Genomic DNA, 16,961 nt, shown 5'->3' with positions numbered 1-16,961 from the left:
TCTATAAGAAAACCTTTGGTATTTATTTGAAGTTTATCTTGTTTTACAAAAATCCTTTGAGGTACGTCAAGTCTGCTTCTTACTTCACCGACAGAAATACGGAGTTTGAAAACTAAAAGCTAAAACTACAAGCTGACATGAAAAGGAGAGATTGCTTTTTCTTCAAGTCTGAATAGTTTGTTTTCAATCTTTTCAAATTAGGCCAAAGACCAAATAAAAGTAAGCTAGGCCTTGGGTTGCAAATCATTACCAGTACTCATGGTCCATTTACTGGTCTAAACAACAATTTATAACTCGTTTCTTCAAGGAATGTCCATTTTTATCATCTACCGCTTCTGTTGTTCTTTTAAACTAAACCTAATCTTTTGAGTTTCTTTAGGAGCTTACTCAGCTCATCCAAAGTAACCCCATAAAAAGATATTGATAGCTAAAAGAATAATGGCATTGCTATTACAAACAGCTTTCCACACTGGCTCTTCCTTGATGTTGGTGAGCTTCTTCTGAGCTGCTGCTTCCTCTTCTCTGGTTAAAGTGGATTTGGGATTGACAGAAATTCCACAGAACCAGAAATAAAGTTTTTTCCAGACAGGATATTTCACTTCTGTAAGAGAGAAAAGAATAAATTAGCATGCATTGGAGGTTGGTTTTTCCCCCTATATAGTGCTTATAGATACACTGGAACAGGCATGTAACATATATTTGAAAAACAGCATTAAAATAGCGAAGGATGGATATGAACAATGAAGTTATACGTAGTCCACAACTTATGACCATAACTGAGTCCAACATTTCTGTTGCTATGCAAAGCAGTTATTAAATGAGTCGGGCCCATTTACGATCTTTTTGCCACCGAATACAATCACGCTGCTTAACAACTAATTCCCACAACACTGTCAAATAATTTACTAAGACTGTATTACTATTATTCTTCTCTTCCTTACTAGTAGCTATCTCTTCCCACTTATTACTATAACCACGTCACTTATATCTCTCAATTTATATTGTTTTTATTTGTTTCCTAGTATGATTTGATAGCTTAATAGTAACCTTGACTATCACTAAGTGCTGTATCTTTTCATTCTTGATGAATGTATTTTATTCTCCTTATGTACACTGAGAGCAGGGGTGGATTCTAAATTTTTTTCACTACCGGTTCTGTGGGTGTGGCTTATTTTGTGGGCGTGGTTTGATGGTCATGTGACAATTCTTTAGGATTTAGCAGAGGTACTGGTCTACCAGGCTTTTAATTGCTTTCCCAACTGTACCAGCCTACCAATTTGTTCTTGGAGTGTCCTGGTCTACCCATTTGTTTTTGGAGGCACCGGTCTACCACCACACTGCCTTTTAACACTGATCAGCTGTAGGGTGGCCCTTTGAAGCCTGCAGCAAGAGTTTAAAAGCTTTTTCCTTCCAGCCGATCAGCTGGGACTCAGGAGGCAGCGAAAAATCGGGGGCGGGGCCAAATAAAAGGTAAGAATAATGCAGGGGTGGGTGGGTGGGAGGGCCCAGCTCCTGAACAAAGAGAACTGGTTTGGTGACATCATATTGTCACCGCTACCGGCTCGGCGCAACAGGGCGGAACCGGGAGGAACCCACCACTGACTGAGAGCATATACACCTAAGACAAATTCTTTGTGTGTCCAATCACACTTGGCCAATAAAGAATTCTATTCTATTCTATTCTATTCTATTCTATTCTATTCTATTCTATTCTATTCTATTCTATTCTATTCTATTCTATTCTATTCTATTCTATTCTATTCTATTTTAGTGCAATTGCTAAGTGAATCACGTGGTTGCTACACAAATCTGGCTTAAAGTTAACTTTGCTTGTCAGAAGTTGGCTGGAAAGCCATTAATGCTGATCATATGTCCCTGGGACAGTCCCAAAAGTTCCCAACCTCTCAAGAACAGTGTTGTGCCTACTCCAGCAGCCTACAAAGCAAAAGGAAGAAGGAGGAGGAGAAATGTGGCTCATAGAAAAAGGCTCCCTCTGGTTTTTGTCTGGTTCATCATTGGATTGAACCTTCCATGAAGAGCTTGTTGCCTTGACTGATCTTCCTTGGAGAAAAAACCCCCATAAAGTTCAGTCTTATCATTTTTGGTACATATAAGAAGAACTCTAGTTCTGAACTACTTCGTTAAGAAGTGCAGCTAAATCCTGGATTGTTCATTCAGTCTACTTTCAGCAAATTCTCTCCAGCAAATTAATTCTATTTACATTCTGATTAGTCTCAGCTGCAACTGCTTACAGAGCATTAACTTTGTGTTAACCAATTATGAGGGTCTCTAATTTTCTATGCATGCTGGCTTTGCACAATCACCAGGGAATAGGACTGTTGTGTGTTCTCCCACCCTTTGTCTCTCTTGACTCCTGTCCTTTTAACAGTGTCTGCCTGCCAAGGAAAGCCTCATCTGCTGAAAATCTGCATTTCTCTTGGGATGGGCAGATGAGAAACAAAGAAGCTCCAATATCTTTCCAGAACCATTCAGAAGAAGCAAGTTCTTCTTATGTGTGCATATCAAAGGTCTCCTTTCTACACAGCTGCTAAAGACAGAAATGTGTGGGATAAATAAGATCTTATTTATCCCACACATTTCCTACAGGAAGGAAGGAAGGAAGAACGGAAGGAAGGACGGAAGGAAGGATGGAGGGAAGGAAGGAAGGAAGGAAGGAAGGAAGGAAGGAAGGAAGGAAGGCAGGCAGGCAAGCAGGAAGGAAGGAAGGAAGGAAGGAAGGAAGGAAGGAAGGAAGGAAGGAAGGAAGGAAGGAAAGGAGGGAGGGTGTTACCCAGAAAAACAACAAGGCAACCTGTTCTGCCCCAGCTTCGGATTCCCAGAGAATGTGACACACACCAAGCTTCACAAACACTGTTTAATTCCAAACAAACCCCTTTCAAGAATGCAGGCTTCCCGTGCAGAGGGTCCTTATCAAAGTTATTAAGAATAAAGTCCGACAAAGGTTGGCAACCAGCCCAGAAAACCAGATATGAGAAGTCGCTTGCTTTCCAAGATGCTCTGTAGTAATGAGACGTTGTTTCTAGCAAGAAAGCACTAGCTGCGTGTGACTTAAATAGGCTAAAGGAGTGGCCAATTATCCTCAGGCCCTACTCTCGAGTAGACCTCCTCCTCCTGAGTAGCCACTCCTGCCTTTTGGCAGCCCTGCGTGCCTGAGCATTAAGGAGAGGCTCCTCCACTTCGCTCTCTCCACTGGAAGGAGCCTCTGGAGGTTCTGAAGGCCCTGTCTGAGTCTCTGCCTCTGGCATCACATCCTCTTCAGCCTCCTCGCTGTCCGACGCGAGCGCTGGCTGCGCAGGCTGCTGGCGCGACACCACACCAGCTTCCTCGTTGTTGGGATCAGCCATGATCCGCGCAGGCCGCTGGCGGGCCACAACACAACCTCTCTTTAAGTCATGAGTTGTCCAAAATTGTTTAAGGAAAACTATATAACCCTCAATGGTACCCAATTTTGGGAGAATGTCTAATGATTTGTGGTTCAAACTCTTAAGTATAAAATTTGTCATGGAAAAGCCTCATATGTCATTTTTTTTCCTGCCTTCTAGTCAGTCTTAACTTTTGGTAACTGCCTGAAGAAGTCCATGCAAGTTTTTTGGCAACATTTTCAGAAGTGATTTGCCATTGCTTTCTTCCTAGGGCTGAGAGAGAGTGACTGGCCCAAGGTCACCCAAGTGGCTTTGTGCCTAAGACAACACTAGAAATCACATTCACCTCGTTTCTACTCCAATACTTTTAATGAGTACATGAAGCTGGCTCTCTTCTATGGGTATTATACTGTAAATCTTAATTGGCAACTTTGTTCTCGCTTCCAAGAGCTTGTAGAACTATGTATGAGAATAAAATAAACACACCCACATACAGCCTTTCTGTAATAATGCAATGATACAGTTTTATGAAAAGATGTTACATTTCTTTTACAATTGGTGCTAATAACCTAATAATCAAGATAACTGTTGATCCTCAGATGTGAGGACAGATGAGATGGATTATATGCAAACAAAGGTGACAAATAATTAACAACTTTAGTCTCAACAGCTTTTCAAATGTGAATTAAAGTGCCCACTGGAACTTCAGATTACAAAGTCTGGTTTCCTTCTTGTCACTTCTTAGTAGCTATCAAATTTAATTCTTTTGAATGCTCCCAAAATGAAGAACCACAGATTGTAATTAAGATACTTCTTTTTTACTTTACTGTACCTCTGATAATTTACTTACTTCAAGCAATTGGAATTTAAAGGGTCCATAAATTTTAACTTTAGTTCTCAGACACTAAATGATGGGTCAGAGAATTCTAAGTGCACAATTCATGAATGAAAAGTCACCGGTTATAAGTAGAGAGTAGATACAGATAGTCCTTATCTTACATCAGTTCATTTATTGACCATTCAAAGTTAAAAAGTGACTTATGACCATTTTTCACACTTATGACCATTGAAGCATCTTCATGGTCATGTGATTTGCATTCAGATGCTTGACAACTGACTCACATTTATGATGGTTGCAGTGTCCCAGATTCACGTGATCCCTTTTGTGACTTTCTGACAAGCAAAGTCAATGGGGGAAGCCGAATTCATTTAACAACTGTGGTGATTCACTTAACAAATGTGGCAAGAAAAGTCATACAATGGGGCAAAACTCATTTAACAAATTTCTCAGCAACATAAATTGAGGGCTAAGTTGTGGACGTAAATTGCGGACTACCTGTATTTGATCAACTTAGATCAGCAAGAACTAGAGTGGGGATAGGAAAGCTATTGTTTTATTATAAGTGTTTATACATATACCATCAGTCATTTACTGTATTCTCAATGTAGAAAATGGAAAACTGCATTTGAATAAAATTATGTCTAGTAATATAAAAATAATATTTTTTAAAAATGACTTCAGGGTGGCGAAGAAATGAAACAAGACTATATACTCTCCCATTATTTATTCAGTCTATACACTGAGTATATATGAAAAAGGAAGCTGGATTGAAAGAAGAAGAATGTGGTTTTAAAATCAGAGGAAGAATCATCAATAATTTATGGTATGCCGATGACATTTCTCTCATAGCCAAACTTGTGAAGCATTTCAAGGCTCAAGTAATAAAATAAAACCCACCCAAATTGCCATAATTTGGTTTGGATTTTGACTGGAAATTTTTTTAACTCTATCCTATAAATCCCTGTGTGATCTACAATTGTGAAGACCTCTGTGTGTGTTTTTTGTAAAAGGGGCGTATAGAGGCTGATTATTTTTCAAAATGTGGTCCCTTGAATTAGTGGGGATAAGTGGTTAGGATTAGTGTTATTATTTATTTTTGTAAACTGGAGTGGGGAGAGGAAGGAAGGAAAGAAGGAAAGAAGGAAAGAAGGAAGGAAGGAAGGAAGGAAGGAAGGAAGGAAGGAAGGAAGGAAATGTTACATACCGTCAGGTTCTTTGTCTGTTAAATCTATGTTCTCCAATGACGAAATCACTGAATCCTTCTCTTTTTGGGAAGTATGTTCTATATTTTGATGGGTGCAACTCTCCATGTCTTTTTCAGGTATTTCACTGTATCTAGTCCACCATGTTAATCTGGCAAACTGAATAATTGCAAATTAGAAACAAGAAAATAAAAGTTAGAGAACCGTTTAAATCTGATGGTTTGACAAGGAAGAATGCTAATTATGTGCCTATCATTTGGCAAGGATAGGATAGGATATATTACAACTGGGTGTGTAGATGCTTAAGCACAATCCTATATAATTCTACTGAGTTATAAATCCTACTGAAGTCCCTGTCTCTCAATATCAAATCAATGTAAACTTGTTTCTTAGAAAAAGCCATGTATATCACATTTCTTATGCAAAAATGGGCCCCAACTAAATTGCCTGTAGTTTAAACTCAGGCACACTGACTGGAATTTGACTTAAATTTAACCAAAAATGCTAAGCAAGAGGGAAATATAACATGGAAGAATAGTTAATACCATTCTGTATAGCTTTTCAACACCATATAACTTTGTAATTTGTTTGGAATGTATATTTATTTAAAGCTCTACCATGATACGTGCATTGGAAACTGTTTCTAAAGCTAAGCCATTTCTTTACCTTTCCTTTCTTGGCATTTCTACAGTTTCTAAAATTACTGCTGTAGACTTTTTATTTTATTGAATGACCAGGCATCCTTCTTCTGCCTATTCTTTGGTTCAGATTTGCTTCTTCCCAAAGCTGCTTCAATAAAAATATATGGACAGTGCGGGACCTCTACATAAAAAGTAACTCTTGAAAGGTGCCTTATAAAAGAAGAGTAGTTTAAATAGTTCGAATTTCAGGCATAAAATGTAGAAGACGGTTTCCAGTTGTCACAAAAAGCTGTATAATCTTCCAAAGATTTATTGCTTTATTTAGAATAGAATAGAATAGAATAGAATAGAATAGAATAGAATAGAATAGAATAGAATAGAATAGAATAGAATAGAATAGAATAGAATAGACAGAGTTGGAAGGGACCTTGGAGGTCTTCTAATCCAAACCCCTGCTCAAGCAGGAAACCCTATACCATTTCAGACCAGTGGTGGGTTGCTACCGGTTCGCCCCGGCGAACCTGTAGCGGCGGTGGGAGGCTCCGCCCACCCACCTGGACGCTTCTGCGCATGTCCAAAAGTGTTGCACGTGCATACGAGTGCACAAGCGCCCACGAGCGAACCGGTAGTGATGGGTTTTGAAACCCGCCCCTGTTTCAGACAAATGGTTATCCAATCTCTTCTTAAAAACTTCCAGTGTTGGAGCTTTTATAACTTCTGGAGGCAAACCCTTCCACTGTTTAATTGTTCTAACTGTCATCAAATTTTTTCTTAGTTCTAGATTGCTTCTCTCTTTAATTAGTTTCCATCCATTTCTTCTTGTCCTACTCTCAGATGCTTTGGAGAATAGCTTGACTCCCACTTCTTTGTGGCAGCCCCTGAGATATTGGAACACTGCTATCATGTCATCCCTAGTCCTTTTCATTAAACTAGACATACCCAGTTCTTGCAAGAGTTCTTCATATGTTTTAGCCTCCAGTCACCTAATCATCTATGTTTGTTCCTCTCTGCACTCTTTCTAGAGCAGGAGTGTCAAACTCAAGGCCCGGGGGCTGGATCTGGCCTGTGGGGTGCTTAGATCTGACCCATGGGGCTGCCCTGGAAACAGCAAAGGAGCAGCCCGTGGTGTCTCTGCCAGCAAAAATGGAGCTCGGGAGGACCATGTGCAGCTCTCCGAGCTCCGTTTTCACTGGCAGAGGGTTGCAGGAGGCCGTCGCAGCCAAAAATGGAGCTCAGGAGCCCATTTTCACTGGCAGAGCCACCACAGACATCACAGGTAGGCCACCACAGGCACCCCCCCGACATGAGTGACATCGAGCTGGCCATGCCCACCCTGGCCACACACACCCCAACACAACCCTGATGCGGCCCTCAATGAAATCGAGTTTGACACTCCTGTTCTAGAGTCTCAACATCCTTTTTACATCATGGTGACCAAAACAGGATGCAGTATTCCAAGTGTAATCTTATCAAGGCATTATAAAGTGATATTAAGCCTACACATGATCTTGATTCTATCCCTCTGTTAATGCAGCCTAGAACTGTGTTGGCTTTTTTGCCAGCTCCAGCACACTAATAGTTACTACTATGGAGCCAAGTACCACCTATACTATATCTGTGAGTTTGGTTTTTCTTGCCTAAATTTAGAACCTTACTTTTACATTATTTTCAAGCAAGATGGCAAGACTCATCTTTCTTGTCACATCGTGTAAAATTGTTTTGATTTGATGATTCACATCTTTCCGAAAGAATGTTTTCAGGAAGGTTTTTTTGGGTGGGGAGCAATAGGACTAGAATAAAGTGAAGACGGAGGATATAGAACACAGGTGTCAAACTCGCCACGTCAATGTTGCCGTCACATGATATTTCGTGAAGTTTTTCCCATTTGTGGAACTGGTGTGGGTGTGGCCTGCATGGGATGCATCTGGCCTGTGGGCCGCCAGTTTGACACCCCTGATATAGAAGGAGCCAAACAAGAACAAATGTTTGAAACTTTATTATCCAGTCAAGGCAAGATGCTATCCAAGATAATGCTCATAATGGCTCTGCCTCTCAAAGCCTGGGGGACAGATCCAGCCCATGGGTTGTTTAGATTTTGCCCACGGTGTTGCCCTGTAAACAGCGGCAGCCCTCCCAAATGTTGTTTTTGTTGGCAGATGGTTGCAGGTAGCCATCACAGCTGAAAACAGAGCTTGGGAGCCTGTTTTCATTGGCAGAGCACTCAGGCCACCACAGGCACCCCAACACGAGTGATGTCAAGCTGGCCACGCTCCCCCGGCCCTTCAAGGTTAAACACAACCCTGATGTGGTCCTCAATGAAATCAAGTTTGACACCCCCACTGTAGAGGTTGGAAGTCCTTCTATGAAACACAGCTAGCTATGTTTTCCTTTTTGTGTGGCTTTAAATCACTCTTGAATCACTTAAAGAATCCTTGAATCTTTAAACCACTCTTGATTCCGTGGATAAGTAACATTGGTAACATTTTTCAAAAGTGGCTTGCCATTACCTCCTTCCTAGGATTGAGAAAGAGTGACTGACATAAAGTCACCCAACTGATCATGCTTAAATCATGGCTAAAACCCAAGTGTACTAGTTTCTAGTCAAGAAAAAATGTCCTCTTGGTGAAAGTTACAAATTATGAGTTAAAAACTGCAAACACAGTCAAATATCCTCCTGAAAATACGTATTTATGTATTTATAAAACCACTGGTTCCAATTCAGTCGAATAGGGTAGGTCTTCTGACTCAGTTTGAGAAAGTGTGGCATAATCTGAATGTCCTACTAAGTCTACAGTTATCATAATAGATTTTCTAATCACTTATAGTAGGCTATGGAAGTTTCCTATATTGGAGACAAACATCTAATGAATCACAAACTCACTCTATAAAACCAGTGATATTTAAATGAAATGTTTAGGTACTTGCTGGCATAAGACTTTTTGTGTCTGTTTTAAAGTAGCGAAAGAAATAAAATTCTTTGTTACTAAACTTTGATTGTACAATGTAATTGAGATTGGTTTGGGATGAAATGCTCTTTCTAAATGCCAGAGCTCCAACAATATTAATTTTTTTAGCTCACAAGATTGATGCTGTCTCTACTGAAATATGAAAGAGGGTTCAATTAGCGCCATTACATTTCCTCTTCAGCTGCCTGTTGTAATATAATTTCTTATCCACTATCTATCTCTCTTCTTGAGAGCATGTGCATTGTGCATTAGTTGCTTCACAACATGGAAACTAGGCTGTTCTCTATTACCATTTAAATTTATATATTCAAGAACTTTGTAGAGCAAGAGTTTACCAAAATATTACTATCCAAAACACAATGCTCTTAAGATAATAAAGCAAGCAGAGGCTAAAAATAGATTTGAAACAATAGATTTCATGCTAAAGTATCACTTACATTTTCTTCTGGAATTGGTGGTGTGCAGAGGCTCACAAAAACTATAACAGCAACTGTGAGCCCAAACAGAATAATAGCAAAGTACAAATAATGAACATCTTTCAATACAGATGGTCTTTGATCCTCCTCACCACATGAGGGTGCTGTGTAGATAAATTCCATAACCATCCGAATAAATCCCACCACTAGTCCAAACATTAGGCCCCAGAAAGCTCCCTAGAAAAAATATGAAAAGATAATGTTATTGACATAAATCCAGTGGTGGGATTCAGCTAGTTCGCACCACTTCGGGAGAACCAGTTGTTAACTTTCTGAGCAGTTTGGCAAACTGGTTGTTGGAAGAAATAATTAGGGCAGAGAACCAGTTGTTAAATTACTTGAATCCCGCCACTGCATAAATCTTGGTAACTTGGTAATTTACAGACTTCATTGCTGAGTTTACAGTGAAAGGGGTTTCTTTACATACTTATTTTGGGGTAAATTTGATTTAAAGTACTTTTATTTAGAATTAAAGAAAATTTACAATGTTAAAATTGTAACAGAGAGATATTTAAGAGAACCAGTGTTGTCTCAAAACCAAACGGTGATATATAAATCTAATAGAGCTCCCAGATCAGGAGTGCAGGATTCTCTACTACAAATGTATCTCTTTACTGTCATCTAGTAAGAATCCAGATGTTTTAGCCCAGATGTAATAGCCGTAAATGTAGACTGGCTTCTATTAAATCTCTATTTCTAAGCCATTTATTTAGCAGTTTCTTTTACTCATAAGTTATTGAGAGACGTACCAAATCTGGGTTGCAAAATCTGGATGGCAGCAAGATATTAAAGTTTTCTATATCCATTTGCTGCCATCTAATGTATTAGGAGTTTTTCATCCCAGATCCGTATGAGAGACTATGATAAATTAAAAGAAGATTAAAAATTATACAACAACAGGTTTGGTTGGAAGCCTGGTCAAACAACCAGAAAATTAACTTATACTTCTAACAGTAGGCTAAAAGAAGGTACTTAACACTGGTTCACTTTGTTTTTGTTTTTGTTCTTTTTTGTAATTTATCTTCTTTGCCAAAAATAAGACAATGGTTTACTTTTTCCCCAACGACTCTCCATTAGTCAGGTTTTATTTTGTGTAGTCAATATTTGACATGATTTTTTCCCCCAACTTACTGAACTTTTGTTGCACACCATGGGTTTTGGATGTGCATAACTATTGCTCTTAAAAAAGAAACGGCGTGTTATTTGTGAGGGAGGGGTTGCATCATGGAATAACTGCATTGTGATTATTGACTCTCACAGCAAGTTAAGCAGAAATTGACTTGTGGGGAATTATGGAACTTAGTCTGACTTGCTGATATAAGGATATAACATTCTAAGAAGAAAAGCTATTTATTAAGTTTATTGAAAAAAGACTAGTGAAATAGCACTTGATTCCTGTGGATAGATCTCCCACATAATTATATAAGGCTGTGCTCTCTTAAAGTCTCAAATCAAAGGAGATTTGATGGCTGGAAGATTAAAAGTAGGGAAATTCTGTCTCAGAATAAGAATTACTTTCTAAACTTTGGGGGAAAATAATAGAATGCAATTCTTTATAATATTTCTTTCTCCTCCCCCTTTCCATTCTTTCCTGAACCTGTCACTATTTTCTGTTAAACCAGTAATCAAAGTCTTAAGAATCTTTTTAAAGTGAAACTGTGCTCTAATGGGACTAAATTCCAAAGATGTTGCTTTCAACAGTCAATATAATTGTAATGAATGGTCTTGTCTGCCCTTAAAAAAACTATGAAATGATGACATTGGGAAGATACTATTATTCATATAAACCTTCTCATTGATTCTGTACTTACTGGCTCATTGATTCTCCTGCAGAAGATTGCTAGGATAAACAGAGCAGTGATGGGTGGCGCTAGGTAACTGGTTATTGACTGAATATAGTCGAAGAGCTGACCGCTATTGGCTGTCTGGATGATGGGGATCCAAAGGATGCTAATGGCAACGAGAATCAGAACAAACACCCTGAGATAACAAGAGAAAGTACAGTTACTTTTGCACAACTTGAACGATCTAACTTTTTTCACTGAACCTCTTGGAAAAAAAAGCTACTGTCCAAAGTGGTTATTTCACACCCCATAAATATAAGGCATCTGCGGCAATTATGAAAATTTACATACAGATGTCATTTTCAATCTTGCAGGGCTATCCCTTAAATGTTTAAAAGCAGATAACTAATTTCCCAGAATGCAGAACTGTGAATGGAGATTGGGGGGTCATCAGTTCTGGAGGCCAGTGGTTGATATGGTTATCTGCTTTGGGATCAGAGGCTCTATTTGTGCTGCTTCAGCTTTTATTTAAAATTGCACACAAAGCCCTTGCTAGGATTTATACTTGGTTCTATGAGAAAGGGTTGCAATCTTGTCATCGCTGTAGAATTATTTGGTCTCCAACAAGATTTTATCAGAAGTCTCTGTGAAGAATGCCTGAATGCCTGAAGCTGCCACAGAAGCAGCGAACCAGATGTTGACGTATATAATGTGGAGCTGAACACATCAAATTAACCTTGTCAAATATGCTACCCTCTAAAAGTTTTTGTATTTCAACTCCCAGAGCCCTAACCGTTCAGGTAAGTGCACAAAACTCTAGTAAGACAAAAATTACCTTCCAACAATCATAAGTTCCTGCTCTGTAGCTTTCTTACGAAGACGCTGCCAGATATCTATGGCAAAGAGAGTACTGCTGCTATTGAAAATGGAGGTAAGAGAGCTCATCAAGGCAGCCATGATCACAGCAATCATGAGACCACGGAGTCCTAAGGAACCAAAAAGAAACTTGAGTTAGCTTCCATCTGCAAAGGAGCCCTAATCTAGCTGATTCAGAATCTCTTCTCCTTCTCAGAATAAATGAAGCTTATCTCACCAACAGGCATGAGTTCCATTACCAGCTTAGGGTAGGCAATGTTGGAACATCCCACTTTAGCGCCACATACTTTTTCACAGATTACTGGATCTACACAGCCCACTTCATCTGTAGCAAGGAAACAAAAGCATTGTAATTCAGTTCATGGAGAACAAGAGCCCCAAGGACAAAGGTCTTTCATACATTCAGTGTTCAGGCCATTCACTCCATATTTCTTAGCTCAAATGTTATGAGCTTTTCCTATTTCTGCCTACAACAGAGGTGGGGAACTATGGCCCCTTTATGATTTGTGGACTTCAACTCCCAGAATTCCTGAGCCAGGATTCCTGGGAGTTGAAGTCCACTGATCATAAAAGGACCATAGTTCCCCACCCCTGGCCTAAAGGGAAATACAGATAGCAGTTTATAAGATACTTATGGGGCATGCTTGTAATATTGGTCTGAAACAGAGGTGATATTCAGCAGGTTCTGACCAGTTCTGGAGAACTCGTAGCGGAAATTTTGAGTAGTTGAAAGAACCGGTAAATACCACCTCTGACTGGACCCGCCCCCATCTATTCTCTGCCTCCCAAATTCCAGCTGATTGGGAGGAAATGGGGATTTTGCAGTATCCTTCCCCTGGAGTGGGGTAGAAATGGGGATTTTGCAGTATCCTTCCCCTGGAGTGGGGTGGAAATGGAGATTTTACAGTATCCTTCCCCTGCCATGCCCACCAAGCCACGCCCACAGAACCGGTAGTAAAAAAAATTGAATCTCACCACTGGTCTGAAAGGCTTCTAACCAGAAAAAACATTTGTTCATTAGTTTTTCGCCTTCCCTGGCTGAGAGCATAGGAGAAAGCAGGACAAAAATATTTGGAAAATGTCAATTGTGGAGACTTTGTAAAAAAATTATATTGAACAGGTACATTAAACCTTCCAGGAAGAAATAAAAAATGCACGGTTGAAAATAGTCTTTTATTGCCAAATATTTACAGTGCAATTTTAGGGGGCGCTCTGGAGACTGGATGTGGAAGTATGTGAGCGTCCAACAAAACATTTCTGGTTGCTCCCAGGAGGGCCTTTTCTTACGCTTTCAGCTAAATTTGATATTCCCATGACTAAACCCCTAGTAATGTTTGCTCTACCATGTGGGCATCCAATTCTCTAGATCATTGACTGCTGCTCAGTTAATGAAAAATGATGTCTGAAAGCACACATGGCTTTCCCACCCTTGGAAGCAGCTTACCTGGAAAAAGAGCTCTGCTAATCATTCCTGGCATGACAATAAAAAACATAGGGAGGATTTTCAAATATCCACCCAATACTGATCCACCTTTGGCATGAGAGAGGTTCTTGGCTGAGAGTGACCTTTGCACAATGACCTGCAAGAAGAAACTTGGTTGTAATGGTTTCTTTCGCATTTCTTTGGCCAACCGAAATGAACAGAGCTGTTGTTTTACTTTAATTGATGAAAAAACCTTCCAATTGCCAAAATTTAGAAATTTTTATAGAGTGCCCAGTGATTGTGAAAGGCAACATCTAACATTAAGAGAAGGTATCTTGTCTAATAAATTTGTAGAACCTAAAAATATTTAAAAATGCATCATCAATTCAGTTAAAATACTTACAAGCACAACGGAGCCCAAAATTTCTGTTGCTAAGTGAGACATTGGTTAAGTGAGATTTACGACCTTTCTTGCCACAGTTGGCAAGTAAATCACTGCGATTTAGAGGTGGGTTTCAGCAGGTTCTGACCAGTTCTGGAGAACCAGTAGCGGAAATTTTGAGTAGTTCGGAGAACCGGAAAATACCACCTCTGCCCCAATCTATTCTCTGCCTCCCAAGTCTTAGCTGATCGTGAGGAAATGGGGATTTTGCAGTAACCTTTCCCTGGAGTGGGGTGGGAATGGAGGTTTTTCAGTATCCTTCCCCTGTCACACCCACCAAGCCATGCCACACCCACCAAGCTACACCCACAGTAAAAAATTTTGAAACCCACCACTGCTGTGGTTGTTAGGTTAGTAACACAGCTGTTAAGTGAATCTGGCTTTGCTACTGAGTTTGCTTGTCAGAGGCTGCAAAAGGCGATCACAAACCCCGAGACACTGCAAATGTTGTAAATATGAGTCAATTGCCAAGTGTGTCTGAATTTGAATTAGGTGGCCATGGGGATATTGCAAGGGTCATAAGTGCAAAAAATATAAGTCCCTTTCTTCCAGCGTTGTTGTAGCTTCGAATGGTCACTAAACGAATTGTTGTAAGTCAAGGACTACCTGTATACACATTTTAATGTAGTATTTAACTGAATATAAATGAATTTGTTCCAAGTGTGAATTTTAATACTCCGAACCAATATACGTGACCTTCCTGCTAGCTGAAGTAGGCAAGGTGGAATTGACATTGTTTGTTTCTTTTACATCATTTAAGTAATAATATCATTACACAAATGGTATCTGGCAACATCAATACAATAGAAATTTGAACCTGAAGTGCACTGCACTAAGGTCCATTAAATCAAGGTTTCACTGTAATGTATGTTTGACTGTGGCTATGAACAGTCAAACATACTGTTTGCTTCTTTAACTGTGATAGTCCCAATGGTCAGAAATTATATTTTGTATTTCATTGTTTTTCTCTCTCTTCCTGCCCAGCAACAGAAGGCTTTATCTTTCTTTTTTCCTAAAAGCTGAGCGATACAAATTATTCCGGGTGCTGTAAGCGTAAGGAAGGAAAGCTCTCACATCCTTCTCATGCATCTTTACTCAGAAATTAAATGGCTTTTTGATTCCATTGTAATGTTTTCCATATGTATTATTCAGTAGGAAGCATTGTTAACATCCTTCCGTGGAAGTGAATCATCAATCTAAAAGTTCAAGGGAAGGGGAGAAAGAGATTTATTTTACCTGATCAGTGCACCAGCACCAGAGAGCAAGAACCGAGAGGCCAAATAGAAGCCCAGGCCATGGAATATCCCCAGTGATGGGGTCTCTCATCATATGGAACGCGTCTTGCCGTGGCAGATGGCAAGTTGTGTTTGGGACAGTGATGTTAGGTATTGCCTGACTGTACTTCTCTTGCAGTCCTTCATACCACCCAACCTTTTCAAAACCTGAAAAGGAAAGAAAAACCTATTTTTAAAAATATTCATTCATTCATTCATCCATCCATCCATCCATCCATCCATCCATCCATTCATTCATTCATTCATTCATTCATTTCTGTTTTATCTCCCCGTGTAATTTACTCTCTCAGAGCCAACATAGAAGCTAAATTTGTTGCACAGAATGGCCTTTTGTGATTAGTTTTTCTTTAAGAAATACCACACGTGCATGAGGTGATGGAAGTGGGGTGTAACCATTTATCTTTAATCTTCAACCATTTAACTTGAATTTTATCTGCCATTCTAAATGGGAGGCATTTTGGGTGCTGACACATGCTCGTTGAAAAATATGTTTAAAACAGAAACACAAATTATAAATAGTGCAACATGATATGTAACACACAACAAGCCACATGTTTAAGCTTACACATTATTTAATAACAATATCAAGAAAATTATATTAAATTAATATTATTTAAATTATATTTAATATACTTAAAATTACTGTATTAGAATTTCTGGATTGTTGGGTATGTAATTACTACAGTGCTGATGATTGTCTGCCAGTCTGAGCCATGAGCATAATTTCTTTCCTGACCAGACCTTCTGATCTGATGAATAAATATTTCATAGTGACATTGTTCCAAATTTTGAAGCATTATAGTGCCACATTTGTTTGATCAGTACTTGGATAACACAGAATTTTATACTCATTTAGGTCATTGTGTAAAAATGAGATAAATCAGGCCGAAAGAACAACTATGTTTTAGTCTGGATCTCTCTCACACATATTAAAAAAATGATTTTATTCCAACCACTTTGATTCAGGTGACTGAGGGTACAGATAAACCCCCAACTGGCCTCAATGACTCACAGACAGTTAACGACAGGCCGATCTTCAGAGTATTAATGACCAGATGACTTCTTCTATTTCCCACTATTCAGCTAGAACCGAAGAAGCTTCTTGGATGAGAAGTAAAATGTATTCAAGTCTAGATGCCTTTTGAAAAATTTGGGACAATCATGACCTGGATGATTGAGAATCTCCATAGATATTCCAACCATAAGATTTTTGCACCACATACTGCTATCCTATGATGACCTTTTCAAAAGCAAAACTCAAGAAATCTATACTATTTTAGAAATGAGAATAAGAAAGTAAGCAACACAATTCCTTCTTCTTACTTATGAACATAAGAACCAAAGCACCAAGTACCATAATTACAGTTTGTAGAGCATCTGTGTATATAACTGCAGTCAAACCACCTGCAATATAAAAAAAGAAACATGGGACTGATTCAGCCACAAATGCTTCTAAATATTGATGATCCAAGTAGCATATTTACAGTCGCTATATGCTATGTACGTTGTAAACAACTATGTGCATTCATTTTAATTTACTTTGATATGAAGAAAGCTAGGAAGCTAATATCAATTCAGTTCCATTAGCCCATTCTTATTTATTCTTATTCAGGCTAGGACGTCCATGGTGGA

General features: G+C 39.1%; 1 protein-coding gene across 2 annotated transcripts in view; it reads right to left on the bottom strand.

The window, feature by feature from the left end:
• Positions 1-16,961, bottom strand: part of SLC5A9 (solute carrier family 5 member 9) — a 36,423-nt gene continuing 19,462 nt past the window's right edge. For both annotated transcript variants that reach the window (XM_034415038.2, XM_034415039.3), the window contains exons 7-15: positions 16,653-16,733; positions 15,271-15,476; positions 13,614-13,749; positions 12,387-12,494; positions 12,129-12,279; positions 11,321-11,489; positions 9,471-9,686; positions 5,429-5,585; positions 1-601 (exon numbers count right to left, since the gene is read on the bottom strand). In XM_034415038.2, coding sequence (XP_034270929.1) covers positions 393-601; positions 5,429-5,585; positions 9,471-9,686; positions 11,321-11,489; positions 12,129-12,279; positions 12,387-12,494; positions 13,614-13,749; positions 15,271-15,476; positions 16,653-16,733 — 1,433 coding nt within the window. In that variant the 3' untranslated portion in view covers positions 1-392. The remainder of the gene's footprint in view (positions 602-5,428; positions 5,586-9,470; positions 9,687-11,320; positions 11,490-12,128; positions 12,280-12,386; positions 12,495-13,613; positions 13,750-15,270; positions 15,477-16,652; positions 16,734-16,961) is intronic.

The sequence above is a fragment of the Pantherophis guttatus genome, chromosome 3 (genome assembly GCF_059756535.1).
Source record: "Pantherophis guttatus breed Tessera chromosome 3, ASM5975653v1, whole genome shotgun sequence".
Taxonomy (NCBI): Eukaryota; Metazoa; Chordata; class Lepidosauria; order Squamata; family Colubridae; genus Pantherophis; species Pantherophis guttatus.
Note: the sequence above shows the minus strand (reverse complement) of the source record. Positions and strands in the feature narration are given on the sequence as shown.